This window comes from Sturnus vulgaris, chromosome 15, assembly GCF_052056855.1.
Source record: "Sturnus vulgaris isolate bStuVul1 chromosome 15, bStuVul1.hap1, whole genome shotgun sequence".
Taxonomy (NCBI): domain Eukaryota; kingdom Metazoa; phylum Chordata; class Aves; order Passeriformes; family Sturnidae; genus Sturnus; species Sturnus vulgaris.
In genome coordinates, this window is record NC_142257.1 from 6,488,501 (window position 1) to 6,516,476 (window position 27,976).

Here is a 27,976-nt window from a genome sequence, read left to right on the forward strand (position 1 = left end):
TCAAAGGAAAAAAAACTAAAACCACAGTCCAGTAACAGCAGCAAAAACACTTGTATGCTTTATCCTCTCCAAACAGAACTCCTTCTGCAGGGGCTCACTGTGAGGATTTGGGTTGCTCAGGGAGGTTCACCAGACTCTGGGAAGCAGCTCCTGCAGCTCTGACAGGGCTGGCCCCCTCTGTGGGACAGGACCCACAGCCCAAGGGGCTTTCTTGCCCTCTGGGCACAGGATGAAGGGAGCCAGGCACTCAGGAACTAGCCATCTCTTTTATTGCCCCGGAGCAGATGGGCACAGGGCAGTCTCATGGGGCTCCAGGGCCACCTCCCTGGCTCTGCTCCCCGGCAGCTCCTGGGGACCTGTCCCTTCAGGCCAGTGGCTCTCAGAGCTGTGCCAGATCCCATAGCCAAAGTAAATGAGGAAGCCTGGGAAAGGGCAGAATAGGATGTGTATGGACTGTTTCTCTTCCTTCCCCTCCCAGCCATCAAGTGCTTGCCCCTTCCTTTGGGCCACATATCAGAGGACATGGTGCTCCCACCACCACTGGACATCAAAGGTCAGCATCTCCTGTCTTCCCACCACCCCTCAGAGCAGCATTACTGCCAGGGGCTTTCAAACCACCAGAGCTCCACCCAGAGGGGCTGGTGCCAGCTCTGGGACCCCGTGAGTGGCCGTGCTTACCCACAGCCATCCAGAGCAGGTACCGCAGCCAGGCGGCTGTGCTGAGCCGGGCCATCAGCACGGTGTTGATGGAGATGCTGAGGAGAGGCAGGAAGGGCAGCCAGGGAACCTGCAGGGAGCACAAGGGTAAATTCCACAGCTAAATTCAGCTCTTTGCTGCTTTGGCTAGTTGCCCACAGACAAGGGGAGGCCCAGCCTGGCTGTGAGACTGAGATATCCAAGCTGGGACTGCAGCCTGTGCTGGAGAGGGATGCTTGTGGAGGGTGTTTTGGTTGACAGGTCCTACACTGGGGCAGGAGGTACTGCAGGATTTGAGATGAGACGCAGCAAAGCACTCATAAAACTAAGCTAAAGTGTTAAGGCCAGATATCTTTTTACTGAAGAGCAGCTGATTCCCCAGCAGGCATGGGGCTAAGCTGGGAGATGCCCCGTCAGTCCTCAGGTCATGGGGGAAAGAACCCTCATGGTCCCTATGGAAAACCCCACGAGCCACATGCTGCCTCCAGCAGTACCTTATTAATGTGGATGCAGGAAAGATATGCCTGACCTAAAGCTGAAGGAACACCCCCAAATGGCAGCCTTTCCCCACGGGGCTGCACCACTCCTGCTCTCTGTGCCCCAGGTCCTTCTGCCTGAGTACATCCCAAGGGTTGGGCTGGGTGCTCACCATGAAGGATGCTTTGTCCTGACTCTGAGGCTGCCTCCAGATGAGAAGAGCTGCTGCCAGGATCCCCAGGAGAGGCAGGGCCAGAGCTGTGATGCACCAGGCACCCCCAGCCCACAGGCAGGGCAGCCCAGCAGTGCTCACCCAGCTCAGGGCACAGGCCAGGGCAGCTGCAGAGGAATCACAGTGTCAGAGCAGCTTCCCTGGGCTGGGCCCATCCCTCTTCCAGGCTGCCATGGTGGGACAAATGACAACTGGGAGACACAGCTGGGTGGCTTCTCATGGTGGGTTTAGCTTTTCTCTCCAGCCTGGGAAGCAGAGGGAGCAGGAGGCTTCCTGAGGTCCCATTGGGGGAGCCAGCTGTGTGGCAGTGGGATGAGGGCAGGAAGGAGCCAGGGAGCCCCTGCACCCTGTTGGGTGGTTTTGACTGGGCAGGAACCTGCCAGCCCTTGCTACAGCAGGGATGTCCCCCATCACCAGCTCCCTGGAGAGCCCATCCATCATTCCCAGACATACCTACAGCTGTCAGAGCCCAGACCACCACAGCAGAGGAGTGAGGGGTGGGATAAGGGGGTGGCTGGACCAAGTGGTCCCACCAGAGCTGCACAGCTGGGACCTTCCCTGTAGGAGTGTCCCAAGGGCTGGGATCAGGCCGATACCTGAGGAGCAGACATTGGATGTCAGTGCACATAAACCTGCACCTGCAGTGCACCCAGGCCAGAGCCTTGTCCCAGGTGTGGCCCACATCAGAAGCTGGGTATGCCCTGTCCCTTGTCCCCAGCAGTCTCACCTGAGCAGCAGCACACAGCCAGCCACAATCGAGTAGGCCAGCAGTGTGCCAATGGACATGGTGTCAACCAGGGCTTTCAGGTCAAAGAGAAGGGCCAGGAGAGCTGTGGGGAAGAGAAACCCTTTCAGCCTCCAAGCAGAGCTGGCAGTGCTGCTGTGCCCACCTCAGTCATACTCTCCTGACCTTCCCATGTCCCCCTGACACCCACTGCAACAGAACCTCCATGAACTGGTGATGCCTTGGTCACTAGTACAAAGCATCCTGTCACCTCCTGCCTGGCAGTGCAGAGAGGCTGAACCACCTCTGTGGTTGTCCACAAGTGACTGGACACCATGGAGGCCAAATGGTCCTCATGCACCATGAGATCTGTCTCTGGGTGAAGGGACATTGCTCAAACAGCTGCACTCCAGCTAGAGGGAAAGAGGACACTCACCAAGCCCTGCTCACAGCTAAGGGTAGCCCAAGCACTCACTCACCTGCCACTCCCCCAGACACCAGAGTTGCCACCACCGGGCACTGATGGTGACTAACTTTGGCCAGAGGTTTGAAGAGGAGCCCATCTCGAGCCATTGCATACAGGATCCGTGGCATGGGGAACATGGAGCCCAGGAGGCTGCATGAGAGAGGGGAGGGGAGGAGATGGGGGCAACAGGGGAGGAATCCAGGACGTGCTATCCTTGCCCCTCCAAGGGAGTCCCATTCATCTGTAAGGCCCATAATCTTCTCATGATCATCTAACGAGGTCATGACCTTCCTCAACATCAGATGAGGGGCAGTGTCAGGGAAGAGATGTCTGCAGTCACCTGTGCATGCCAGAACACCCCAGCCCACTCTTGTGGACACAGTGTCACCTGACCACTTCCTTCAGTGGCATTCCAACGGGTTTGGCTGCTCTCCCTGCTCAGGAAGGGCCAGGGTGGGAACACCAGGGTTTATGTGGAAGGGATTTTGGCCGAGCAGGAAAGGCAAGGAGGAATTCAGGAGGGAAGGGTTGGGGACATCTGGATGTGTTACAGCTCCAGTACCTTGCTCTGAACCACAGAAACGCCATCAGAGGATGCTCCTCACCTGGTGGTCAGGGCACACAGTGACCCCACAGCCACGGCGTACTTTGCACTGCTCCAGCCAATGTACTCAAAAGCCACTGGCAGTGGGCTCATGGTGTCCAGGAGGTAGTAGGGCATCATCAGGGTGAGGGCAGCAGACACCCCAAAGTAGGCCAGGAAGCAGATGAGGAGGGAGAGAATGATGCCCATGGGGATGGATCTCTGTGGGTTCCTCACTTCTTCCCCTGGGGAAGACAAGCTCAGCAATAAGAATAGATGCTCATTTAATGTGCATGACATGCTAAGAGCCCAGCTCAGGCTGAACAACAGATCCTATATCCCCCCAAGAGAGGACACACAGACCCTCTAGCAAGGACCACTGGACATTCTGAGCCCCAGGGATATTGGGATAGAGAATGTCTCTGCTTCAGGATTAAACTAGACATTCCACAGGGACTCCTAGAAAGGGCAGGAGAGACTGGCTGCAGCACAGAGCTGGGAATGTGCCCATTTCCCAGCCTTACACCAGTTCCCAGAGCTGTGGGACTCTTCACCTCCACCTCACCTGTGGTAGCAATGCAGTCAAATCCAATAAAAGCATAGAAACAGGCAGAGGCTCCAGCCAAGGTCCCAGTGAAACCATAGGGCATGAAGCCTCCCACCCCAAAGGCACTGGTCATGTTGTCAGCCATGGACTGGTTCCTGGGGGGAGGAAGAAGAGTCAGGCAGTGCAGAGAGGTCAGTGCAATGGGATCCCAGGATGGGCTCAAGCTGAACAGTCCATTCAACCTACTCAGCCCACAGCATCAACCCAGCAGGGCTTAGGACTTTGTCTCTTTGACACATTGCCAACAAGGAGAAATGGAGAAAGTGGTATCTCTTGGGATAAAGCACTGGGGGGTTGACTCCCTACCCCACTCTGAAGGCAGCATGTGTAAAGTGAAGCCCCTCATACCCTGCCTCATGGGCAGCTGCCTGTGGCAGGTCGTCCTCCCTGAGTTTCCAGTTTCTCATGTTGCCTTTGATGAAGCCACTCACTGTGACAAAGAGCAGGACGAGCATGTTGAGAGCTGTGAAGGCTCTGTTAACCATGGTAGACTCCTTCACTCCAAAGGAAAGAAGCCCTGGAGAATAAAAAATCATGAGCCCCCTGGGTGACACACCAGGGCAGATATTACTGGGGAGGGTGGAAAAGAGGGGCAGTGGTAAATTCAGGACAACTTGCAGATTTCCCCAGATTCCCTTTCTATTCCCCATTCTTTGCTCAGGGAAATGGCAAAGCCTCAGACAGGTCAGCACCAACCTGAAGAGCCCACAGTGGGATGAGGAGCTCATCATACCTGATGGAGGGTGGCACAGGGGGAGGTATCCTACCTGCCAGCAGGACGACCAGGCCAGCAGCAAAGACATCTGGGTGCTCTGCCAGCCCCACAGAGCTCATGGCTGCATGAGCACTCAAAAACCTTGCCATCTTCTTGCCGAGGAGCTGGTCAAAGGTAGCACTCCAGGCCCGGGCAACGCTGGCAGTACCTGGGGAGAGGTGATGGCTGTGTTCTGGTGGTCCTGGGAGGTCTCAAAGGCCACCCAGCAAAGCCCTCAGAACAGTAGTGGGAGGGATCAAGAAGGATTTATACCAATGACATAGGAGAGCAGCAGGTTCCACCCAGTGAGGAAGGCCCAGAGCTCGCCCACTGTCACGTAGCTGTAGAGATAGGCAGAGCCAGCCAGGGGCACGCGGGCCCCAAACTCGGCATAGCACAGCCCTGCCAGGGCAGACACCACAGCTGCGATCAGGAAAGAAAGGACGATGCTCGGGCCAGAGGTGGTCTTGGCCACCTCCCCTGCCAGGACGTAGACACCAGCCCCCAGCGTGCTGCCCACTCCCAAGGCAAGCAGATCCACGGTGGAGAGGCAGCGGCGGAGCCTGGAGCCCTCTGAGCTGGCTGGGACTCGTTTTCTGCGGGACAGCAGCTTTGGAACAGAGCGTAGGTGGCCCCAGCACGGCATCTGCAGGAGAGGAAAGCAGCAGGACTGAGGACACCTACGGGCACTGGCCACCCTGGGGATGTGACACAAACCCAGCCTCAGTGGTTTGCTTGCAGCTCCCACCATCCACACATTGCTCCTGGACTTGCTGGGTACTGACTGTTCTCTGTCTGCCACTAAAACAGCCCATTTTGGAGCAAGATGGGGCTAAAGTAGCTGTGCTGCTCTCTCATCCCCAGTGACAAGTGGAGTTATGCATGACTGGGGTTTGTTTGGCTCTGTCCAATTTGTGAGAGGGGACAAGGACACGTGTTTGTCCCCCTGCCAACTCAGAAAGTCCTGTTGTTCCAGCAGCCTCCCCAGCAGGGACACACAGCCAGGATTATCTCAGGTTTGACACTGAAGCTATTTGAAACACAGAACCCATGCCAGAGAAGGAAGGATGGGAGAAGCTCTGCTCCTGGAAATTGTCTTGCAGTGCACCAGGACAGACCCACCTGCTCAGCTGGAGATGCTCTCACAGCACCTGTACCTGTAGGTCAATGGCATAGCTCAGGTGCAGACTGGATCCCCTGGGCCATCTGCCTGTTCAGTAATGCTTTGGCTTGCTGGGGACACCAATGGGGATATTGGCCTGGCAGAAAACCCAAACTGTGTGGGAGGTGTGCTTGGTATGGCATGCCTGGGATTTGTGTGCCTTTCCCCATCCAGGACTCCAGGATGGAGAACCCGCCCTCACATCCCATGGTGCTGCCAGGACCTCCAGGTTACCCCACAGCAAAGCAAAAGCTGTGCCACACACTCCAAATGCCATAATCTGCTACCTACATGTACAGGAACTGGCTGGAAACCCTGTCCAGTGACACATCCCTGTGGCACAGTGGACATGTGATCTCTGCTGTGGTGTGGAACTGGAGGGGACAGCCCTGCCCGGCACCCAGACCCACAGGATGAGGCGTTCCAGGTGGAAGAGGGAGCTCCAATCTCCAGGACAAGTGCTGTACCCTGGGGCTGAGGAGCCGCTGCCCTCTCGTCCCCCAGCAGCACCCACCCACTGCACAACCCCAGTCCTGCCCAGGGCACCTCGCCCCGGTGATTTTCCCTTCTCCTGCAAACAAATTACTCACCCCAGCCATCCTTTGCTCCAGCGGAGAGCTGGTGGGGACAACGAGCACCAAGCAAAGCCCCTTATGCTCGTTCTCCCCTTAAATCCCTTTTGGGAGCACCCTGGCTCTCCCCCCGCTGACCACCGCTCCAGGCTACACAATGGGAAATCTATGCAGAAATATTTTTCCCACAACGCCTTCCAAATCATACACGCAGCCTGCAATGCTAATAGGCTCAGAGGCATTATTGAGGGAGTTTAATTCACTTTTCCAAGCTCCCTGGGCAGGTGGAAGGGGGAATCCTTTCTCTGTCCCTGCTCCTCACAACAGGACCCACATCTCAGTCTGTGGAGCTGGTTTTGGAGGAAATTCAGGCAGAGAGGAGCAGTAACAAGGCTGGATTGGGGTTTAGGGGTGCATGCACCTACAGCTATGACTGACCCCAGCTGCACCTGGGGAACAGAGAGGGAGGTGAACTGGTCCCTAAATGGACTGCAGCAGCAAGGCAGAGGAGCACAGACCCAGCTCCATGGGATGTTTGCAGCAGCATGTCCAGCTGTAACTCCCTGAAGCAAAATCCTGAGGCTACTTGCACTTCCCTGGTATCTGGGCGTTCCTGGGGTGCAGCTCACAAGGGCTGAGCAGTAGAGTGCAAGCAGGGGCAGGGGTAGGTCCAGGGCTGGGCTTAAATGAGGGCACAGGGCTGTGTGGATGGGGGTCGCAGGTGAGGCTCCTTGGGGCAAGTAAGGCACATGAGTGTCCTTGGGCACCAGCATGGCTGTTCTGCACAGCTGCTCCTGGCAAGGAGAGGCCATGGAGGAAGTGATAGGGTGACCTGGCTGGCCATCAGCATCCTGGGAGAAGAGGACCAAGTCTGGGCTCTGAGGAGAGGCTGGGAGAGGTGTTTTGGTGTGAAGAGCTAACTTTGATTTTATTGTAGATAGTGCTCAGACTGAGTCTGCTTACTATATTTTGAGACAGAAAACTCTCGGGCTGTGGCTCAGCCCATCCTCTGGTTTTCAGCTTGCCAGGAGCAGAAGAAGGGAGCAGGAGCCATGCAGGAGCAAAGCAAGGAAGAATCCAGAGCATCTAAAGCATAGAGGTGCACTCTAACCACAAGGCTGCCTTGTCCTGGCTCAATGGGGCAGCCCCATATCTGTAGACCTTGTGAGCTGCTGGGCACTGTGAGCATCTCTGGGGCAGGAGGGATCAGCACACCATGGCACAGCCAGGGAGAGCAGGGCTGTTGTCCCACACTGCAGCACAGGCTGAACAAAGCCATGCTTGTCACCCACGCCATCTCACATGAGTGAGGTCTCCAGATACCAATGCCAGCCCAAGGGAACATTGCACTAAGGGAAAAACAGGGCAGGAAGGAGCAGCCATGCTGCTCCCTAGGAGGCCATGAGGGTCTCACCCTGCCAGGCTCCTTCAGGGCAGCATAGCCCTATGGCTGCATGCCAGCCATCCAGTATGTCACTGTATGACCCTCAGCTGCCTTGCAGCCCCAGAGGGATGCTCAGGCCAGTGGGTACCACCAGGGCTGGGATGCCTGAAAGTTTACACACAAGCAGCCTTCAGCATCTCCAGGGATCACTGCCTGTGGCTCCTGGGAAGCTCCACCAGCTCCTCCAGCCCTGTTGTGGCCTCTGTGGTGGCTGGGCAAAGCATGATGGCAAAGGAGGAGTCGGGTTAAACGTGGGTGAGACAGGGAAGGAAAGGGCCTTGGGGCACTGCAGGCAACGGTACAGCCTGCCAGGAGCATCCTGGAGAGACTCTGCCTGCATCTCATCTGTGTCTGCAGCGTGGGAAGAGAAGACTGAGGGGAAAAACCCGGGTCATTGTGCCAGCTCGGGTCCTGCCCATGGGTGCTCATTGCAGAGCCTTGGTCAGCACCTCTCTCCTTAAGCGGGTCCTGGAGGACCAAGGCCAGGCCATTCTTCCCTCTTCAGACTCTTGCAGAGCCAGCGAAATTTCCCAGCCATGAGCAGGGAAGGAATGATTTGGTGCAGGAGGAGGTGGCTGGCAGCAGCACCGGGAGGCAGTGGGATGCCCTGCGCCGGGTGTTCGCCAGGAAACCACAGCTGGGGGGACAGAAGGGTGACATTTCCGTAGCTGAAATGCAATCACCGGTATTGCCTGGCAGTGTGCGTGTCACCGCTGCTGGCACAGTGCCCCTGCACACATCAGTGGGGTTCTTGTTCTCGGGGGGCGCCTCTTTCAGCCAGGCGACCCCCTTCCCCCCAGCCGGGCAGGGTAGGGTGATTTTGAGGATGATTGTGCCGGTGACATTGGGCGCCGCTGCACCACGGGCACCCGGCTGAGGTCTGGCGTGGCACCAGGGGTGGGATGTGGCCCTGGCCATGGCAGGCGGGGACTCGGGGGCGGGGACGTCTCGCCGTGTAGAAACAGCTGCTCGCCAAGGACGAGAGCTCGGCCACCAGAACAGCGCGGGCGCGGCGGCGGCGGCTGTGAGCGCACCCGAGAGGCTCCGCGCTGCCGGTCAGTGCCCGCTGCGGGCCGGGACACCGCGGGGCAGCGGCCCGGGGGCTGCGGGCAGGGCGGCCGGACGGGGCCGGGCACTTCTTTCCGCAATGGCCGGGGGGGAGGAAAGTCGTGGAAAGAGCCCTGGCTGGGTTAGGCGGTGAGCTGTGCAAGCGGAGGCTCCCTCCAAGGGGTGGCTGCAGGGGGATTTCCTGTTGTTGTTTTTTTGGGGGTTTTTTGTGGAAAATCCTTCTTGACAAGCCCCCCGGGGGGCTGTGCTGCCGGTGGGTGCTGCTTGAGGTGGGCGCTGGCGGGGCTGCGGGCCCCGCTGGGTGTGTCCCGGCGAGATGCGCCTTAATCCATGCTTGGGGGCTGCGGGGGCTGCTGAAACACCCATCCTTGCTTCCAGCTGGCATTCAAGCTGAGCATCCCCCCTGGTTTGGTTCCTACCAAGTTTTGCACAGGTAAACGCACCCCGCAACAGCCCAGAGGCTCGGAGCTCCTCAAGGCCCGGGAGGCTTTTTGGCAGTGGGGTGTGGCAGGGCATTTTGGGGACGTCCCTAGCCCCACCAGGAGGATGAATGCCGGTGTTTCTTTAACCCAGGGAAGCTCCCTTTGCTTCGGACAGCGAATGGCGGGGCACTGGGTGTTGTGGCCTCTATGCTGGGGAAGCCCCGCAAGGCATTGGGGCTCCTGGGGAGCACCCCTGAGCTCAGACCTTGGCGGGGATTTCGAGAGGCCAGAGGGGTGCATTGCTGGCGAAACAGAGGCTTCCACAAAGGCTGTGCACATAATTTAGGATTTCTCACGGGATCCCCATAGCCCACATTTCTCCGTTGTTGGGTGGGGGGCAGGTGTACCCCCATGCTGGGCCATGCTGCCCGATGGATGGGGTGTACTTGTCCGGGGATTTCCCCGGGGCTGCTCTCCCGGCCTCTGCGGAGGTGTCAGCAGCAGTGGGGGACAGGGACGGGGCACTACGAGGACAGGTCGGAGACTGGGTGTGGTCGGCGATTCTCCAACACTGCCGAGGTGAGTTGAGTGGTCTCAGCCCCGCTGCCACATGCATGGAGTGAGGGAGAAGGGCTGTGCCATGCTCGGATTTCTCCACTCCCGGGAGGGTATTACACAGCTTCGTGTACAGGCTCCAAAGTGGCATTAAGAGGCTGCCTGTGGGGGGAGTGGGATCCCTTGGCACCCACCCAGCATCCGGCCGCAGTGCGGCCCCACTGCATGTGGGACATGTGGGGGCTGTCCCCTGTCCCCACCCAGGAGCCACAAGAAGGGGGTGATGCTCACAACCTCCCCAGCTGGAGAGGGAAAGGGAGATGAAAGCAGCTCTGGGTTTCTGCAAAATTTTCTCCCCTCAGCCAGGGTGCCTGTGGGTGCTAAAAGCTTCCTGTACCCAAGCAGGGGCTGGGTTGCAGGGCTGGGTCTCCCCTTGCATGGGTGCTCCTGCAGGGATGTGCAGCCAAGCCGGGGAAATTCATGTGATTTCTCCTGCTCGCTCCACAGCATGAAACCGAACTCCTGTGGGGTCAGAAATCCCCCAGGGTGGCCCTGCTCTGCTTTGAATTTTTCTGCAACGTGTCTCAGAGGGAGGGTGAAGGAGCCAGGAGGGGCCGTGCCTCATGGCTGGCCTCAGCTGACGCTCAGCGGTTCATTCATGGCTGGGCTCCATTTTCCAGCTGTTTTTCTCCCTCTACCAGCTTCCTCGGAGCAAATGGCGCTGCTGGGGGACTTTCTCTGTGAGGGTGGGGAGAGCCCACACCGCAGTGGGTTGCAGTCATAAGTGGTGCCGGTGTTAGAAAACAACCTGCAAGTTACCCTGGAAACCCAGCTGTGTTTCCTGGTCTCCAAGGATGTGTAGGACTAATGGTGGCCTTGATCGCTGCACAGAAACTCAGATAACAGTTGTGGGGGGATGTTGTGTGGGCTGCCCAGCACTGTGTGACAAGGACATGTCCCCAGCAGCTGCTAAAACTGAGATGGCCCCAGGGTCTGGGGCTGCAGGGGAGCAGGAGGGACATTACAGAGAGTCCTGCAGAGGGTGCCCGGCCCTTTTCCACATATTCAGCACATTTTCCCCTCTGGTTTCTCTTGGTACTGGCAGGAAGTTGTGCAGGCTCTGCACTGCCCCTGGCCTGTGAGGTCCCCTCAGTGCCAGCAAAGGCTCAGTAACCACAGGGTGGCCAGCAGAGTTCCTCTCCCTGATCCATCCTGCAGCACCTGGCATTGCTCTCCCGTGGTCACCACACCCCAGGAGGGAGCAAACCCTCCCTTAACTAACACAACCTGCAGAGAGGGGCCTTGGCTCACACTGACCTTTCTGTTCCCTTCCACAGCTCCTCCTTGCCCTTGCTCCAGTGATTTCCAGCTTGGGAAGCCATGGCACCCCAAGGAAAGGTAAGGGTGAGCTCCACATAGTGGGGATGGGTCCTGGGCTGTGCGGGGCAGACCCCAGAGCTGGGGCAGTATCTCCAGCGGCAGCAAGGATGTGGTGACGTGCATGGTCACCATGCTGCCCAGAGCCTGTTTACATTCCTGCCTCTCCAGCCAGTGCTGTCTGGATGTGATGCAGATAGGGGAAGTGCTGGGCTGGGGAGCAGGGACAGCAAGGAGCAAAAATCCTTTCGGGACCACAGTGGGATGGGGAGGAGAAGTGGGGCCGTGGGAAGGGGAAGAGATGTTGCTCTGGAGATTTGGGCATTTGATGGAAAAAACTCCTGCCTGAGCATGCTGCAGGGCGTGCAACTATGTTTGGGCCTTTCCCCTCTTCCCAGACTGGATTACTTCCCCCTGGTGCTGGTGCAGTGTGGCAGCTGGGTGAGCAGGTGCTCCCCTGCAGCCAGGAAAACATCTCAATGTGGGTGGAAAACCCTGCCTTGATGGGCAGCTGTGGCTGGCTCAATGCAGCCTGACTGTTGGCAGGGGAGGAGTCCCAGCCCAGAGCCTCCCTTCTCCACTGCTGAGGCCAGGCTCTGCTTTCCATTCCCTGGAGAAATCAAACATTTCCTCCAGCCTTACTACCCAAGGCTTCCTGCCGAGCTGAGGCAGTGGTTGTTCTAGGTGGGGAAACTGAGGCACAGTGCAGGTGAGCATTTTCCTGCAGTAGTCCAGGACCCCAAGCAGCCATGGGGTGGAAGAGAGCAAAGCCACGCTGGGAATTTTGCTTCCACCCTCCTGTCCCCAGTGTGGCTTATTTTTAGCTGGGAGGTCCCGGACAGGCCAGGATGACTCAGAGGCTGGAGGAGGGGAGGCGAGAGGCCCCTGGCAGCTGAAACAGGATGGAAAATGGGATGGGGGTATGAAGAGTATGCAGTGGGCAGGATGCTGTTTCCATCCTAAATTATGTTTCCGCACTTCCCTGGGGCTCGTCTCCACAGAGAATGCAGGGAGTGTGGGGTGATGCAGAACACTGAACTCCTGCCTCAGTTTCCTTTGCCCCAGCAAGGCAGGCAGCTCATGCTTCGATGGCTCAGCAGGCAGAAACACAGCCCTGCTCTTCCTCTCCATTTAACCACAGCCAACATCTTGACTTCTCAATACCCTCCAGCCACTCTTTTTCATTCCTGCTGCCTCCAGGCACCTCCTTTGCCTTGCAATTTATTTCCATCTCTGCAAGGGCATGTGTGTGGGAGCAGCTTGTGCCAAGCCAGGAGGGTCTGGGAGCTGCCGGGAAGTGGGGCTAAATCCAGCTCTCCTGATGAATCACCTGCAATACGATCTGTCCCGTGCCCCCTGGTTCCCTGGAAGGGCAGCATCTCTTCTTCGTCCCTGCTACATGGGACACCAATGCCAGCAGCTCCTCCCAAGAGGGACTGTGGGATGTGCCCAGTTTCTCTCTGGAAAATAGGAGGAGAGAGGCTGGTTTGTTTCTGAAGGTGCTGGGTGGGATGTGCAGCAGAGCTGTTGTGCCGTGACACTGGGATGGCACCCAGGAGAGTGGTGGGTATGGAGCTGCCCTGAGTCCATCTCCCTGGGCTCGTTCCTGGAGGCACTTCCTGGGTCAGGGACATTGATGTCCATCTTCTCTGAGGATATGCTGGCTTTAGATGTCCATGCTGGCAGCAGGCCTGGGCCTTTGTACAGCTCCTGAGGATTTTAAAGAAGCCATGCAGCAGATCCTGAGTAGATGAGCCCAGGGAGGTGCACATACCCGGCTGGCACGTGGTACAAGCAGAGCCACGGGAGGATGCTCAGTTTCCCAGGATGCTGACACAACTGACAGCCCCAGCTCAGCTCCCAGCCCTCCTGTTTCTCGGCAAGACTGCTAAGGAAATGCTGCTCCTCAGTTCTTCTCACTCTGTGCCTGTGGTGGGGATGTATCCCAGTTCCTGATGTAGGGCCAGGATGGTTTCACATCTGCTTCCACCCAGGGTGGTGCTGATCTCATTCAGAGTCCGGCTCCAGGCTCCCATGGGATGAATTCCCCTGAACAAAGCTGACCTGGGAAGGAGGATTCTGGTCCCTCCTTTTTTCTGAGGTCTCTGGAGGTGTCATTCCTGGGCTCCCTGTTGTGCAGTCTGGAAGTGGCAGAAAAGCAGACAGAAGTGGATCATATCAACCCCCAGGATTTCTCAGGCTCTCAGGAAGGTCTTTCCCAATACCCAGGATCTCTGCTGCAACCCCTTGGATCAGCCTGGGCCCCATGGGAGTGTATGCTGGAGCAGGACAAACTGTTGTCAGCTCTGGTGCTTCTTAGTGTTTTCCACTTAGCAGCCCATTTGTGCCTGTAGATTGGAGGTCATGCAGATCATGGGCATCCTCAGCATCCTGAGTGGTTCCTTGTTTGCAACAGGCAGTGGAAAATTAATTCTCTCTGTAAGGAGAGCAAACAGGAAAAGAAACAACTGCAGAGGAAAACAATTATTTATGTCTGAGGTTGACTTTTGCCTTGGGCAGCCTGAACCACAGCGGATCTCACCTCAATCCTGCTCAGCTTCAACTTCTCCTTCCCCCATCTCACTGGGGCTTCTTCCTCTTGTACCTTCTCCCCTCCTTTCCCATAGGTCTACAGGGGCTCAGTGAAGGATTTCCCGGGCTTTGACGCCAACCAGGATGCAGAGGCCTTGTACAATGCCATGAAGGGATTTGGTATGGATGCTCCTCCAGACTGCCCCAGGGCTACCCTTGGTGTCCCCTATTCCTTTAGTTGACCCTCGCATGGCTCGGTGTCCTGCATCACTTCCCCTCTCGGCTGACTGCTTTAGCAGTGTGCTAAAGCTCTCCTGCTTTCCTTTTCTCCCTGGAGCCAGCTTGGCTCTGCTTGTCCTCCCAGCCCCAGCTCCAGAGCAGCTTTGGGCACAGCAGGGTGGCTGTGGTGACTCCTGGTTCTCCCCACAGGCAGTGACAAGGAGGCCATCCTCGACCTCATCACATCCAGAAGCAACAAGCAGCGAGTGGAGATCTGCCAAGCCTACAAGTCCCTCTATGGGAAGGTAAAGTCAGGAATTCTCCCTGGCCCGTGCCCCCACTGCAAACACAATTGGCCTTGGCTGCCACCACCCAGGCCACGCAGGGACCCACTGCTCCCTGGACCCACTCAGAGGTGCTGTGGAGCAGAGGATCCCCCAGCCCCTTTCTCCCCCTCCACCAGGACCTCATTGCAGACCTGAAGTACGAGCTGACAGGGAAGTTTGAGCGGCTGATCGTCAGCCTGATGCGCCCCCCAGCTTATGGAGATGCCAAAGAGATCAAAGATGCCATCTCGGTAAGGGGTAGGCATGCCCCCCAGGGCCCGTCAGGACAGCCCAGCCAGCCCCAGGGCTCATGGGGCTGTGTCTCTGCCCCCAGGGCATCGGCACGGATGAGAAGTGCCTCATTGAGATCCTCGCCTCCCGCACCAACCAGGAGATCCATGACCTGGTGGCTGCCTACAAAGATGGTGAGGACTGAGAAAGGGCAGGGCCTGCCCTGTGTCTCCTTGGGCCACTAAAAGGGCAGAGGTGAAGGGACCCAGCTCTCCAGGGCTGACCTCTTCCCTTCCTTCTCCCAGCCTATGAGAGAGACCTGGAAGCTGACATCGTTGGAGACACATCGGGCCACTTCAAGAAGATGCTCGTTGTTCTGCTTCAGGTGTGTCCATCTGTCCAGCATCTGTAGGTGGTGGGTGCCTGTGCCCTGCAGGGCTGAGCCCATCTCTCTCCCACAGGGTGCCAGGGAAGAGGACGATGTGGTGAGCGAGGACTTGGTGGAGCAGGATGCCAAGGTGAGGCTTGGTGGATCACTGTGGTAGGTGATTATCCGGGCGGGGATGGGGCTGGTGTCACTGGGACATCTGGATTTAGGCTGCAAAAGGTGGGTGGGTGCCAAGGGCAGCACCCTGAGTCAGGCTGTGCCACCTTCTCCATCCCACAAGGACTTGCTGGAAGCTGGCGAGCTGAAATGGGGCACAGATGAGGCCCAATTCATCTACATCCTTGGCCGGAGGAGCAGGCAGCATCTCCGCCTGGGTGAGCATCACCTGCGAGCTCAGGGTGGGCCTGAAGGTAACTTGGCAGCTTCTCCAGGCATCTCCTTGCTCTCATTCTACAGTCTTTGATGAATATCTGAAAATTGCTGGGAAGCCCATTGAGAGAAGCATCCGGGGAGAGCTCTCTGGTGACTTTGAGAAGCTGATGTTGGCCGTGGGTAAGCCAGCCCCACATGGGGATCCTGCAAAAACACATCACTACTCTTTCTGGACTGGGAGGGCTCAGCACCAGGGCCAGCAAGGTCAGGGCTGTGGCTGTACCTGGTATCAGGGAGCTCAGGGAGGCTTCTTCAGGATGGGTGGGAATGCTGGATGTGGTTCCCGTGGGGTGTGGGTGCTCAGAGGTTGGGGGCACTGGAGGCACTGGTGAAGCTGGGTGCTAGAATCCCTCACCACGCCTCAATTTCCCTGCAGTGAAGTGCATCAGAAGCAAAGCAGAGTATTTTGCTGAAAGGCTCTACAAGGCCATGAAGGTGAGTGGATTTCCCCTTCTCTACAGGGATCTGGCCAGAGGAGGGGTCCCCTTGCCACAGGCTGCTGCTCGAGAGAAGGGTGACACAGGTCCATGAAGGCAGGACTTATGTGACCTGGGGTCTCTGCCCTACTCTCTAAAGGTGTTATTCCCTCAGACCCAGGACTGGGTAGAAATCAGATAGAGGGTCCCACATGTGATGGGCTGAGCAGAGTTGCTTGGCCATCCCAGTCTTGATGGGTTGCTCCATTGCAGGGTCTGGGCACAAGAGACAACACGCTGATCCGCATCATGGTGTCCCGCAGTGAGATCGACATGCTGGACATCCGGGAGGTGTTCAGGACCAAGTATGAGAAATCTCTCTACAACATGATAAAGGTAAGGGCTGGGGGTCCCTGCTCACCCTCCAGGCAGCTGCTGGTGCTGCCTCCCTCATGGTGCCAGTGCCCCTGGGAGGGCTGTGCTGGGTGTCCATCTTTGAGGACAGGGCTTAGGGAGACCCTTCTCCATGAGCCCATCCCATGGCAATACCTTGACTCTACCTACTGCATGGTTCTCTGTCTCCATCTACCTTTCCAGGAGGACACGTCTGGGGAGTACAAGAAGGCTCTGCTGAAGCTGTGTGGAGGGGACGATGAGTAAGACTGCCTGTCACCCCCCTTTGTCCCTCTTCACCACCTTGGTGCTGGGTACAACATCTGGGTCAGAGCCTGGTGGAGCACCTGGACCAGCAGCACCCACAGGACTGTGGTTCAGTACAGGGGGCCCTGTGGCCCCTCTACATAGCCAGCCACAATGTCATGGTTCTTTCTTGGCACATGGGAGCCCTGCTGGACAGGGCCAAACCCCTGGAGGGAGGATGCTTTGGTGGGGGAGGTTGGGATTCACTGCACATTTCCTCCCATTCCCACCCATCCAGCCCCACAGCAAGCACCTGGATCCTGCCCCTGTGCCCAGTGGATACAAAACACCCCTCATGGATGAGCAGGACAGGGTGAGGGGGGGCTGCTGGCAGGTGCAGGGCCCCCATGGCTCACTGTCCCCTGTCCTTGCCCTCCATTGCAGTGCTGCAGGTGAGTTCTTCCCCGAGGCGGCGCAGGTGGCCTATCGGATGTGGGAGCTTAGTGCGGTCAAAGTAGAGGTCAGCACCCCCCGCCCCCTGCACCCCCTCTGTGCTGCCTGCCAGCTTGGGACGCCTGGCTGCTCTTCTCTGCCATGGGGCACAGCCAGCCCCACACTCTGCTCTGACTCTCACTCCCCGGCTTCTCTGGATGCCATTCTCTGGTTTTAGGGTACAAGTTTGGCAGGATGTAACGGTGGCAGGGCTGGCTGCCCCCTGTGGGTTCCACTAACCCCCTCCTCCCTCTGAGGCCTTCTTCCCTTGAGGCAGTGGGTCCTGCATGTCTCTGCAATGCATCACATGCAGCCCTGGCTTCAGTGCCCACCAAAGAACTCCTGCTCCCTGGGGTAGCCCAGAGCTGGCCAGGGCATGGCTGCAGTATGGGGAGCAGCAACCTGCATGCAGCTGAAGCTCCCACAAAAGGGTGCTTTGGGATGTGCAGAAAATACACCCTGAAGCCTACGTGAACACTGTGAACATGGAGATGTGTTTGGAGCTGTAAGGACACAGGAGGATAGAACTGTAGGGTAGGAGTGGGCACCTTTTCAGTGACTCCTCTTCTGTCTCTCAGTGACATGGCCAGCCCAGGCTGAGATGTTCTAGGCTAGGGCAGGCAGGTGTAACACTGGACAGGACACCGAGACTCCAGGGACTGTCTGTTGCTGTCTTCTTCCTGCTCTCTGCTAGTCTGGCTATGGTTTGCCACTAATGGAAGGGGTGACAGTGGTGGGGAGATCTTCACTGATCGCCAGGTGCTTGCACTAACACAGAACCTGCTTTGGCCTCAGCTTGCTGGGTGGCACTTTCCCTCCTCCTCTCCATCCCTCCCTCTCTCCATCCCTTCATCTCTTCCTCCCTCCTTCCCTCTTACCTAGAGGGTGAACACAAACCCCTTTCTGCATCCACAGCTGCGAGGAACTGTGCAGCCTGCAGGAGTCTTCAACGATGATGGGGACGCACAGGTGCTGAGGAAGGCGATGAAGGGCCTGGGTAAGTGGGGACCTTGAGTTTAGGCCCTCCCTGCTGCTCCTCAACAGCTCCTGGGGCAGAAAATCCACCCTGGTCCACACAGGGCTGCATGGAAACCCCAAGAAGAATCAAGACGGAGCTGTGGGAGTTCTCCCTTCCCACCTACCCAGTTTGTGTGGGTGGCCATGTGCCCATGATCAGGGGTGACACAGTGTTGCTCTGCTGTCATTGCAGGCACGGACGAAGGGGCCATCATAGAGGTGGTGACCAAGAGGAGCAACGCCCAGAGGCAACAGATCCTAAAGGCTTACAAGGCTCATTATGGCAGGGTACTGCAGTCTCCATCCCACCCTGCTTCCTCCTGCCCACATCCCGCCCCCTGCCACATGGAGATCAGCCCCTCACTGAAAGGAATCCTGCCCAGGGAGCAGTGAGCAGCTGGGGCACACTCACCTGCCCTGGCATGACTCCTCCATGGGAAACAGAGTTGTCACAGCAGCCTCTCACTCTGGGTGCCCCATGTGAGGGTGTCCCTTCCTCTTCACTTGCCTCATCCTCAGCTCTGCACAAAGGACTCCAGAGCCAGAATCTCCTCAAAGCTACCTGAATATGTGACATTAAACTGCCCCAAGGGATTTCACAGATGTCTCCAATCCCTACACTCTGCTACCCTTTTTTTTCTCTCATGTTGCCTCAACTGGTCTGTCCCTGCAAAAGCAGCTGGGGACTAAACCCTCGAACACTTTTGCAGGACCTGATGGCAGACCTGAAATCCGAGCTGTCTGGCAGCTTGGCCAAGCTGATCCTCGGGCTGATGCTGACACCGGCCCAGTATGATGCCAAGCAGCTGAGGAAGGCCGTGGAGGTAATTGTCACACTGCTAGTGGCCCAGGGCTGTCAATGCCCACAGCTTCACGTGCCCTAGGGTCTCGTCTCCTATGGAGAAGAAAAGATCAGAAAGTACCAGGACAAAGACCTGGTTTGCACTCAAGACTTGCATGGCTCTTTGCAGCCAGCCAGCATGCTCAGCCAGCTGGTAGCCACAGGAGAACCAAGGTAGGGGCAACCCAGTGACATGCACTGCTGTCCACCAGTCACACCAGTTGGGACCCCACTAGCAGTGTACTTGGACATTTCCATGTTGATTCCTACCAGCCCTTGGGGCCATTTGCTGGATGTAGGCTTTTTTCATATGATTGACCTGTACCCCTTCTTGCCTGGCACTGCAGGGCAGTGCCATCATGTCCCCATCTGGTGTTTGCACCTGCAGCACCCACCATGCCACTCTCTTCCAGGGGGCTGGCACAGATGAGAGTGTCCTCATCGAAATCATGGCCACGCGGAACAACCAGGAGATCCGGGCTATCAACGAGGCCTATCAGGAAGGTAGGGTATGGGAGGGACAGGGGGAGCACCCAGGCTCTGGGCATAGATAACACTCTACAAAGCCCTTCCAGAGCCCAGGCAAAGTTTTGTCTCTGGGTGGGGTCCATGGCTTGGTTTTGTGAAGGTCTCTTAGTCCCTCCAGCAGAGCACTGGTCCTCACTTCTCTCCATCTCACAGTGACATGCCATGATGCTCTGCCATCAGTGTCTCCTTCCCTGAAAGCTCTTTCACAATGATCCTATTTCCTCCAGAGTACCTGGAGCAAGAGGCTGTGCTTATGCTCAGGGCATTAGAGCTGCTGGGGTGATACCCTCTTCCCTGGCTTTGAGCTCAGCAGATGGAGGCATCTGCTTCAGCCATGCTTCCCATGGGGATCACAGGCACAACAGGCACTAGTGGGTGGGAAGCTGAGCTGCAGGACTTAGCCATCCCTTCTCCACAGCCTACCACAAGAGCCTGGAAGATGACCTGAGCTCTGACACATCGGGGCATTTCAAGAGGATTCTTGTCTCCCTGGCTCTGGTAAGGGCAGCTCTCACTGGGTCTTTTCCTCTCCCTGCCACAGGCAGTGCTGGTGGTCTGGAAGGACAGTGGCTGGAGAAGACAGAGCATCACTGCCTGGCTGGGCAGTGCTGCTGGACTCTGTCTGCCACCCCCTCACTTGGGGCTCTCCCAGGAGATGTCCCCTCTCCATGATTTTTGTATCCAACCACAGGGCAATCGTGATGAAGGACCAGAGAACCTCACACAGGCACACGAAGATGCCAAGGTAAGACCCATACTCTTATGGAGTTTGCATCAAAAAAAGAAGAGGATGTTGCATGCTCTAGTCTGGAATTGACATTCTCAGGGAAGCAAATGCTGTTGGGGCCAGTGTCTCTGTAAACTGCAGGGGGAGATGCCAGGTGAAATTATACCCTTGGAAGTAAAGCTCCCATGCCTGATTCCTGAAGCCCTTGGCTCTGCTGTTCCATGCACAGGGAGAGCAGCCCCAGGGAGTCCCCAGCCAGTAGGCTGTGGCCTTTCTTGTGCAGAGCTGCCACTCTTGGGTTCAGTAGCACACAGTGACGCTGAAATTTGACTCTTGAACTTCAAATGCAGCTTTGGGCTGGCCTGCAGGAGCCACCCACCTCTATGATTTGTGCAGGGGGCAGCTCTGACACACTGGGGTGCTCCAAACCTCCTGGGCTGTGGTGAGACACAACTGGAGGGGGAAGGCTGAGCAGCCAGAAGCAGTGCAAGGGGCTGTGGGGGCCAATTCCCTGGCTCAGCTCTTAGTCCCAGGAGACCTGTGACCCACGGGCACTGTTCCCTGACCTCCTGCTCCTCAGGACCGCATGTTTTCTAGAAGGGGCTGGGAAGATCTCTGCAGGGTCAAACCTGAGCTCTAGCTTGGTTGTCCTGTGCCAGCACTGGATATTCCAACACACGGGAGAGCACCACAGCATTCCCAGCAGGGCTGTCACCAGCAGAGGGAGTGGATGTTGTGCTGCCTGTATCCCTGTCCGTGCACTGCCTGCACCCTGCCACACTCTGCCTGTATCTCTGCCCAGGCACTGCCTGCACCCTGCCAAACTCTCTGCCTGTACCCTGCCAAACTCTCTGCCTGTACCTCTGCCCAGGCACTGCCTGCACCCTGCCAAACTCTCTGCCTGTACCTCTGCCCAGGCACTGCCTGCACCTTGCCACACTCTTGGCCTGTACTTCTGCTGATGCCTTTTGGGGCTACTTATACACAGAGGCCAGACAAAATTAAGAGAATAGAAAGCAGTTATATTTATTGAAGTGCCTTCAGGTACATTTAGGGTACCTGTAGCCCCCCCAGGGGCTACACCCAAAATGGATGTCAGGTCATGAGTTTTCATACTTTTAGAAGTTTGGTCAATTTACATATCGGGGGTTAATCTTCCAGTTACAGCTTCAGGTAATGAAGTTATTTACCCCAAGTTTGCTCCCCCTCAACTCACTTTTGTTTACATTTCTCAGGGCCTGAGACAGCTAGGTGTCCTTGATTCCCAGACCTAGAAAGGAATTGTTTTGTCTCACTAAAATTCGAAAGCAGTAGCTAACAGCCTATATGGAGTTTAGAGTTACACACTAAAGAATTGCAGGATTACAAATATATGAAAAACATAAAAGCTAAAATCCTAAAGCATGACTGTCTATTCACTGCCTGCACCCCTGCTGCATGTGCTGCTGCTCACCTCACCCTGCTGCACAGAGAGAGCCAGGGATGACATGCACAGGGACGAGCCAGCCAGGTGGCATCTGACCTGGAACCACGCTGTGTTTTGTCAGCAAAGCTGCCCTTCCCCTTGTCCCACTGGCAGAGGTGAGCAGGCTGGTGGGAGCCAGCCTAGAACCAGGCAAGGATGCTCCAAGAGGAGCAACAGAGCTGAGGGGACTCTGGCCAAAGACCACCCTCCCAAGGTACTGGTGTAGAGGCCAAACCGGAGGAGGACACAGGTCCTGCTCATGGGGAAGCAGGGGACCTGGGGACAGGTAGTTTTAAGGGATTTTGCTAGACTTTCCTTGCTTTGTCAGGGAACGATAGATGTTGAGCAGCACCTTCTGACCCTGTTGTCTTCCTGTCTCTCTCTCTCCACCAGGTTGTTGCTGAGACCCTGGTGAGTGCCTGCCTTTTCGCTCCTCACCCTTCTGCATGTTTGAAGGGATGTTGCCATCCTGGGGTGCAGGGCTGGGGCTGGGAATTGCAGGCCCACAAGCCAGGCATTTCTGACCACATGGGCTGTGCTCACTGGCTTGAGACTCCGGTGTCCTTGCATCAGAATAGGGGACAATAGATGGGACCTGCAATGAGAGCGCTTCCATGCAGTGTGAGGCAGGAGAGGGAGAAAGCCACCTTCCTTGCCCTTGGGGACCAAGCCTGCCTGCTGCCTGCATGCAGGACCCATGTTCCAGGCAGTGTGGGACTCGGGGCTGGCTTCCCTGGCTCCCCAAAAGTGGGAATTGGGGAAGGGGTGACTTTCTCCTGCAGTAGGATGAGATGGATGAGATGAGTACAGCCTGCCATTGATGCCCACAGAGGAATGGCAGCCGTTTCATTCATGGGCTGCATTGCCATGGTCCAGGGTGGCTTTTGTGTCTGGCAGCCCTGAACTTCCTCTTCAGGTGATGTTTCACCCTTGAAACATACTCTACAAAGGACAAAAAAAGTCTTAACCATGAGCATTGCAGAGCTTTTTACATAAAAACTGAAAAACACGATTTCTTAGAGATAATCCGTGAGTGTGCAGCTTCACATTTGTGCAAAGGAAATGCCTTTTCTAGGGGGAAAAATCCCCAGCTATTTTCCTGCTCATAAAGGTGACCCTCTTTACAAAAGAGTTTCCAGTCAGGACTGGCTGTACCAGGAAGAGCTGTTTGACACCTGTATCCCTCTGCTATGTCCATCTCTCTGCCTCCCTCTTCACTCTTTGCTCTCTCCCAGAAACTTGCTGATGTCTCCAGCAATGACTCCAGTGACTCCCTGGAGACGCGATTCCTCAGCATCCTCTGCACCCGCAGCTACCCCCACCTCCGCAGAGGTAGGATCCCGTTTCTCCATCAGCTGTAACACAAGTGCTTGGATTTGGGCTGGATGGGAGGTGGGGAGATCGGGGTCCCCTCAAGGCTGAGGTTGAGCCCTGTCTCCCCAGCTGTGGTGGGGAGGAGGCAGTGGGAAGAGGTGGCATGGCCTGGCATCTGAGGTTCCTTGTTGAAGTCACCCAAGCCTGCTCTGGTCCCACCTGGTCCAGAAGTCTCCACAGCTGAGGCTCGAGTCTCCCAGGTGCCCAGGGCTGGGATGGAACAGCTGGGCAGTGACTCTTTCCTCTCCCCCATTCCCAGTGTTCCAGGAGTTCATCAAAATGACCAACCACGACGTGGAGCACGCCATCAAGAAGAGAATGTCGGGAGATGTGAGGGACGCCTTCGTGGCCATCGGTCAGTGCTCCCTCAGGGCAGGCAGCCCCTTCAGCTGTCACTGCCAAGGCAGTGTGGCAGCAAATTCCTGCTGCCGTTGGGCCATGGAGATTCCTCGTGGGGCATGGGGTTGGGGCACCTACAGACTCCCTAGAGAGGGCCAGGCCTGCACCCTTGTGCCAAGGAGGGCTTGTGGCTGAGGCAGTGGTGCCACAGCTCCCTGCTGTGATGTGTCCCCTGGGTGCCATGAGCCCACTTTCTCTCCCCTCTGTGTGTTGCAGTCCGGAGTGTGAAGAACAAGCCAGCTTTCTTTGCTGACAAGCTCTACAAGTCCATGAAGGTGAGGACAGACCCTCCTGGAGCTGGGCTGTGGGAGAGGGCTGGGCTGGGATTCTTTGGGACTGTGCTTTAACCCCCTGAAAGGGATGGGGTTTGTCCTCTGGCTGTCCCTGAGGGAATGAGGAGGGCTGACCATAAACCAACACTTGGGGTTATCAGATGTGTCAGGCTGATGTCTTGCTGGCAGCAAGTCCAGCATATGTCCAAGGAGAAATCTTAGAACAGTTAGGGTTGGAAGGGACCTCTGAAGGTCATCTAGTCCAATTCTCTGCAATAAGTAGGGGCATCTTCATGACTGCTTAAGGCCACATCCAACCTGGCCATGAATGTTTCCACAGAGGTGAGATCCACCACCTTTCTGGGCAACCTGTGCCAGTTTCACCACCCCCATTGTAAAAAGTGTCTTCCTTGTAACTAGTCTGAATCTTGTCTTTTAACTTAAAACCATCACCCCTTGTCCTGTCACTACACCCCCTGCTAAAAAGTTTGTCCCCATCTTTCTAAAGCCCCTTTTAAGTATTAAAAGACTGCAATAAAGTCTCTCCAGAGCATTTTCTTCTTCAGGCTGGACAACTCCAGTTCCCTCAGCCTTTCCTCACAGGAGAGGTGTTCCAGCCTCATTTTTGTGGCCCTCCTATGGGCCTGGTCTCCAGCTTGGACTGTGCTGGAGATGCCAGGAGCATCTGTGAGCCCCAGTCTCTACAGGGCTTTTTATTCAAGCTCTCCCTCGCAGGGTGCTGGCACAGATGAGAGGACCCTGACCCGGATCATGATTTCTCGGAGCGAGATTGACCTATTCAACATCCGGGGCGAGTTCATAGACCTGTTTGACAAATCGCTGCACCATATGATTGAGGTGAGGGGACAGGGACATCCCTTCCTGGCTCATCGCCTTGTCTGGCTGAGTCCTGGCCCTGAGCCATGAGCAGCACAAGGACTGAACATCACCTGGGGAGGGGGAACCTGGCCCCAGCAGCCCCAGTGTTGGCTGATCTGGCTGTAGAGAGGATGTGCTGGCGTCTTCCACTGCTACAGGGACACCTACACAGTCTCCAGGATATGGAGCTGTGCCTTCCCTGTGCCCAGCACCTTGAACCAGGCATCCTCAGGCCTGGTTCTCTGACATGGCTTTCCCCAGGGCTGACTCTCTGACCTGGCTCTTCTTCTTACAGAAAGACACCTCTGGCGACTACCGCAAGGCTCTGCTGGCCCTGTGTGGCGGGGAGGACTAGGTGGCAGCTGGGGCCCTTTGTGTCTGAGCCAGCACACAGCCACTGCCTTGATGTCACTGCAGCTTCAGGGGCTTCAGGGGACACTCAGTCCCCTCCAGAGAACAACTCACTTTGCGCTGGAAAGCAGCACCACATTGCAAGCGGGGGAGTCTCGGGGAGGGGAGCAGAGGGGCCTGGGTAGGGAGATTGTCTGTCTTGAAGCAAAATAATTCATACCCGAACATGCCACTAAACCAAGGAATTTACCCAGATGGAAAAGACAATTTTAAATCTGATAAATAAAACCTCACTGTTGCTGACACTGGGGCGAGAGCAGTTGACTTACTGCGGCAGGTTTGGGTGGGACTGAGAAGCCTTGGTGTCTCCTTGCTCCCGTAGGCAAACTCGGGTAAGAGCCCAGCTCCAGGGAAGGCCCTGAAGACACCACAAAACCTCTCGGAGCAACGCTTCTGCTGAGAAAGGGGCTGAAAATGCATGTGGGGCTGGCAGCAGTGCAGGGACTTCACCAAGAGCTTCACTTCATGCCTCTGAAAATCCCCGGCAGGGTTCATGCCATTGTGTGGATGTTGCTTTCATAAACCAGAGATACAAATCAGGCTTGATGGCATCCACCCGTCCTCGCACGTGGTTTCCTGTGCTTTCAAGCTGCTGAAGAAGCACTCGAAAGGCACATGCCATAGAGGCTACACCCCCAGTTTGTTTGCACTTCCCCCAACACTCAGGAGAAAAGAACTGGAATTTCCAAAAGCGGGAAATTCCAGCACTTTCAATTGTTTCCAAGTCAGAACAAAAAGTTATGAATACCCTAGTCTTCCTCGGAACAGCTGGGTGAGGAAAGCTTCACCTTCAAAATATCAAAGCAGTGTTAGGAATAATAATGCAATATTATTACAACACTTCAAAACCAGCTGAGGTCAAGAAGAAGCAACATGTAGAGACAAACCAGGGAAGCTGAAACAACTCAGCTGGGTATTATCCCACTAAAAATTCCCTTGATCCCTTCCTGTAAAACATCCCCTTGTAACAAAATAACCTTTCTTAAGGGAAAACAGTCTGGTTGAAGTTTTTTCATAGAAGCTTTTTCACCCTCCCCATAATTCCCATAGAGATTTGGGTTCCTCTGTCTAGCCCCTGTGTATAAGAAGGATTGGGCATCTCTGTCCAGACAGCATCTGGGGGGCTCAACATAACCCATGCCTGCAGCAGCCTGTGGGTCACCTGATTGGCCAGGAACCTGCTGCAAAGACTCTGAGCAGCTGTGGAAGTTGTTTTGAAGGGAGGATGTAACCCCAATCTCCGTCTGCCAGTCTATTCCTGTGGCTCTGCACTGCAGCTCCGAGCTTTGCAGCAGAGGCTTCTGGAGACGAGGGTGGCACAGACACTGCAGGGAGCAGAGCTGGCCACCTCCCTGCAGCTGGGAACAGGGCTCAGGAGTGAGGAAAGCTCAAGGAAGTTCTGAGGCTTGGGTGACAGCCCATCACCCCTGGGAGAGCCAGATTTGGGGCAGAAGAACCCTGTTTCTCCAGAGCGGGAGGAAACCTTGCTCAGTGTTAGCACAGGGCCATGACACGTGAGCCATCATCTGCTTCATTCTTGTTGCCAAAACAGATGCTCGAGGGCTCGAGGGGTTTGTAAGGGGGGGGGCGGGAGGGTTTGGGGATTGTTCCCGGGGCACAAGTGTAAACACTCCAGTGAATTCTCTGGCTGTACCATGATTGTTATACACCAATGGCCAGGGATTTCACCACCCACAGCCTAGATGTCTTGGAGTGGCACAGGACCACAAGTCAGTCTCTCAGGGCCAGTCCTCAGACCAGCTCAGGGTCATGCCACCACCAGGAGGACTGGCTGACCAAAGCACATTAGTCCCAAGGCCAGGAATTTCCCTGGCACTTGCTGCAGGCTGCTCCTACAACGCAGACAAGATGGCAGAGTCACACAATGTTTGGGGACAGGAAGGGAGAGTGAGATGGGGTTTCTTCCTTGAGCAACTCCCTCTTCTGGAAAAGTCCTGCAGCCAAAAAACCTTTGTCTTACCTCAGTGCCATAGTAATCTATCTCCTGCAGCAGTTGCTGTTTCAGCTGGAGCAGAAAACAGCCAGTGGTATTTTAATTGCTGCAAACACTCAGCACAGTCAGTGCACATTTGAGCACAGATTATTTAAACACCTACCTCAAGCTAGGGTTGGGTTTGCCCCTATAAAGAACCACAGACTGGCCTGAGCTCAGCAGAGCTACCTATCCAAAGGCAATGCCAGGAAGGTGACGGGATCTTGGGAAGCACTAGCATGGCCTCTGGGACTCACTCAAAAAGCAGCTTCATCCCTATTCCTGTAGCACCAGTCTCTAGAGAAAATACACTTCATAGCACCACTATCCAGGAACACCTCTTCTCCCTCCGCTGGCCCCAACCCACCCAATCTGAGAGCAGTCGGTGACAAATCTCATGCCTAACCTCTGTGATCAACAAGGAAAGGAAGGCTAGGAAAGAAAGGGGGGAAAAAATTAGCAAGGCTGTGAGCAGGGTAGGGGCTGGAGGCAGATCCTTGCTGGCCATCCATGCTTTAGCTTTCAGGGCTACTGCAGGGAAGAGTCTGGGATTTACACTTTGCACATTGACCAGCAACATCAGTGGCAAGGGCTTGCTTCCAGGCAAAGCCAAGGCCAGATTTCACAGGTTGCAACATCCAGAAAACCCCACGAGCCCATGTTTGCTGCACAGAGAGGGCCGGATCTCTGCTCTGAGTCAGCCACTGCAGATTCTCTTTGCTGTCAGCCTCTGGAAGGAGGAGCCACAGAGGTAGATAGGATGTTGGCATTAATCCCTAACATAAAGCAAGCCACTTCCATCCCAGCTTCCGTCCTCCCCTTCCTCTGAGGGGAGAAACCCAGCCTTCAGTCTTGAGAGGAGGCGAGCTGGGGCTGAGGAAATAGCTGAGCTCTCTAGGACTGTTCCCATATCTCTGGAGCAGCTCTACAGGACATGATGATTGCTGCTGAGCCCTGTTTTCAGGCATTGCAACTGGATGAGACAGTCTGGGGAGAGAGGAAGAGGGGAAAATCCCCTCTGTGTCTATTGCTGGTTTTGTACAATGAGACTCCAAATGATTCAAAGCTTAAGGCTTCAAGGAAATCCTCTGAGCAATCCCACACCTGGTTCCCACAATTTTTGGCCCCACTATGGGACTGCACCAGGTCCCATCACAACTCATCCCGTGCTGACAGTGGAGGAGGGAGAGGATGGCAGGTGATCTCCTGTGACATGGGTGACACTGAGTCCAGCCTCACATACCAGAGGCAAAGGA

General features: G+C 56.1%; 2 protein-coding genes across 5 annotated transcripts; one reads left to right on the forward strand and one right to left on the reverse strand.

Annotated features, from left to right (window-relative positions):
• Window positions 1-14: 14 nt before the first annotated feature.
• LOC106859553 (cationic amino acid transporter 2-like) lies at window positions 15-5,185 on the reverse strand. The gene is made up of 11 exons (XM_088174020.1): window positions 4,813-5,185; window positions 4,553-4,708; window positions 4,134-4,302; window positions 3,744-3,880; window positions 3,201-3,423; window positions 2,609-2,745; window positions 2,133-2,235; window positions 1,859-2,001; window positions 1,346-1,512; window positions 679-787; window positions 15-422 (listed from the first exon to the last, which is right to left on the reverse strand). Exons 1-11 carry the CDS (start codon window positions 5,183-5,185, stop codon window positions 268-270), a joined length of 1,872 nt encoding a protein of 623 aa, XP_088030146.1. The 3' UTR covers window positions 15-267.
• A 3,460-nt stretch (window positions 5,186-8,645) lies between these two features.
• Window positions 8,646-24,972, forward strand: ANXA6 (annexin A6). 4 transcript variants are annotated; one of them, XM_014886980.2, is made up of 26 exons: window positions 8,646-8,772; window positions 11,100-11,160; window positions 13,767-13,851; window positions 14,101-14,195; window positions 14,354-14,467; window positions 14,551-14,641; window positions 14,753-14,832; window positions 14,909-14,965; window positions 15,116-15,209; window positions 15,292-15,387; window positions 15,644-15,702; window positions 15,957-16,079; window positions 16,281-16,339; window positions 16,767-16,842; window positions 17,730-17,811; window positions 18,025-18,119; window positions 18,542-18,655; window positions 19,086-19,176; window positions 19,619-19,698; window positions 19,892-19,945; window positions 21,786-21,803; window positions 22,628-22,724; window positions 23,026-23,121; window positions 23,382-23,440; window positions 24,173-24,295; window positions 24,612-24,972. In XM_014886980.2, the coding sequence occupies exons 2-26, from the start codon at window positions 11,143-11,145 to the stop codon at window positions 24,669-24,671; spliced, it is 2,016 nt and encodes a 671-aa protein (XP_014742466.1). In that variant the 5' UTR covers window positions 8,646-8,772; window positions 11,100-11,142; the 3' UTR covers window positions 24,672-24,972. The 4 variants fall into 4 exon arrangements, with proteins under 4 accessions (XP_014742466.1, XP_014742467.1, XP_088029702.1 ...); XM_088173576.1 differs by lacking the exon at window positions 8,646-8,772 and adding an exon at window positions 9,075-9,218; XM_088173575.1 differs by lacking the exon at window positions 8,646-8,772 and adding an exon at window positions 9,768-9,786.
• The last annotated feature ends 3,004 nt before the right edge of the window (window positions 24,973-27,976 follow it).

Coding starts and splice junctions, on each gene's coding strand:
- LOC106859553 (XM_088174020.1), bottom strand. CDS start 5,185: ATGCCGTGCTGGGGCCACCTACGCTCTGTTCCAAAGCTGCTGTCCCGC. Junction 4,709..4,812: donor GCTGCTCTCCTATGTCATTG/GTATAAATCCTT, acceptor ACCTCTCCCCAG/GTACTGCCAGCGTTGCCCGG. Junction 1,513..1,858: donor CTGGGCTCTGACAGCTGTAG/GTATGTCTGGGA, acceptor ATTCCTCTGCAG/CTGCCCTGGCCTGTGCCCTG.
- ANXA6 (XM_014886980.2), top strand. Junction 15,388..15,643: donor GAAGCTGATGTTGGCCGTGG/GTAAGCCAGCCC, acceptor ATTTCCCTGCAG/TGAAGTGCATCAGAAGCAAA. Junction 19,699..19,891: donor TTCTTGTCTCCCTGGCTCTG/GTAAGGGCAGCT, acceptor ATCCAACCACAG/GGCAATCGTGATGAAGGACC.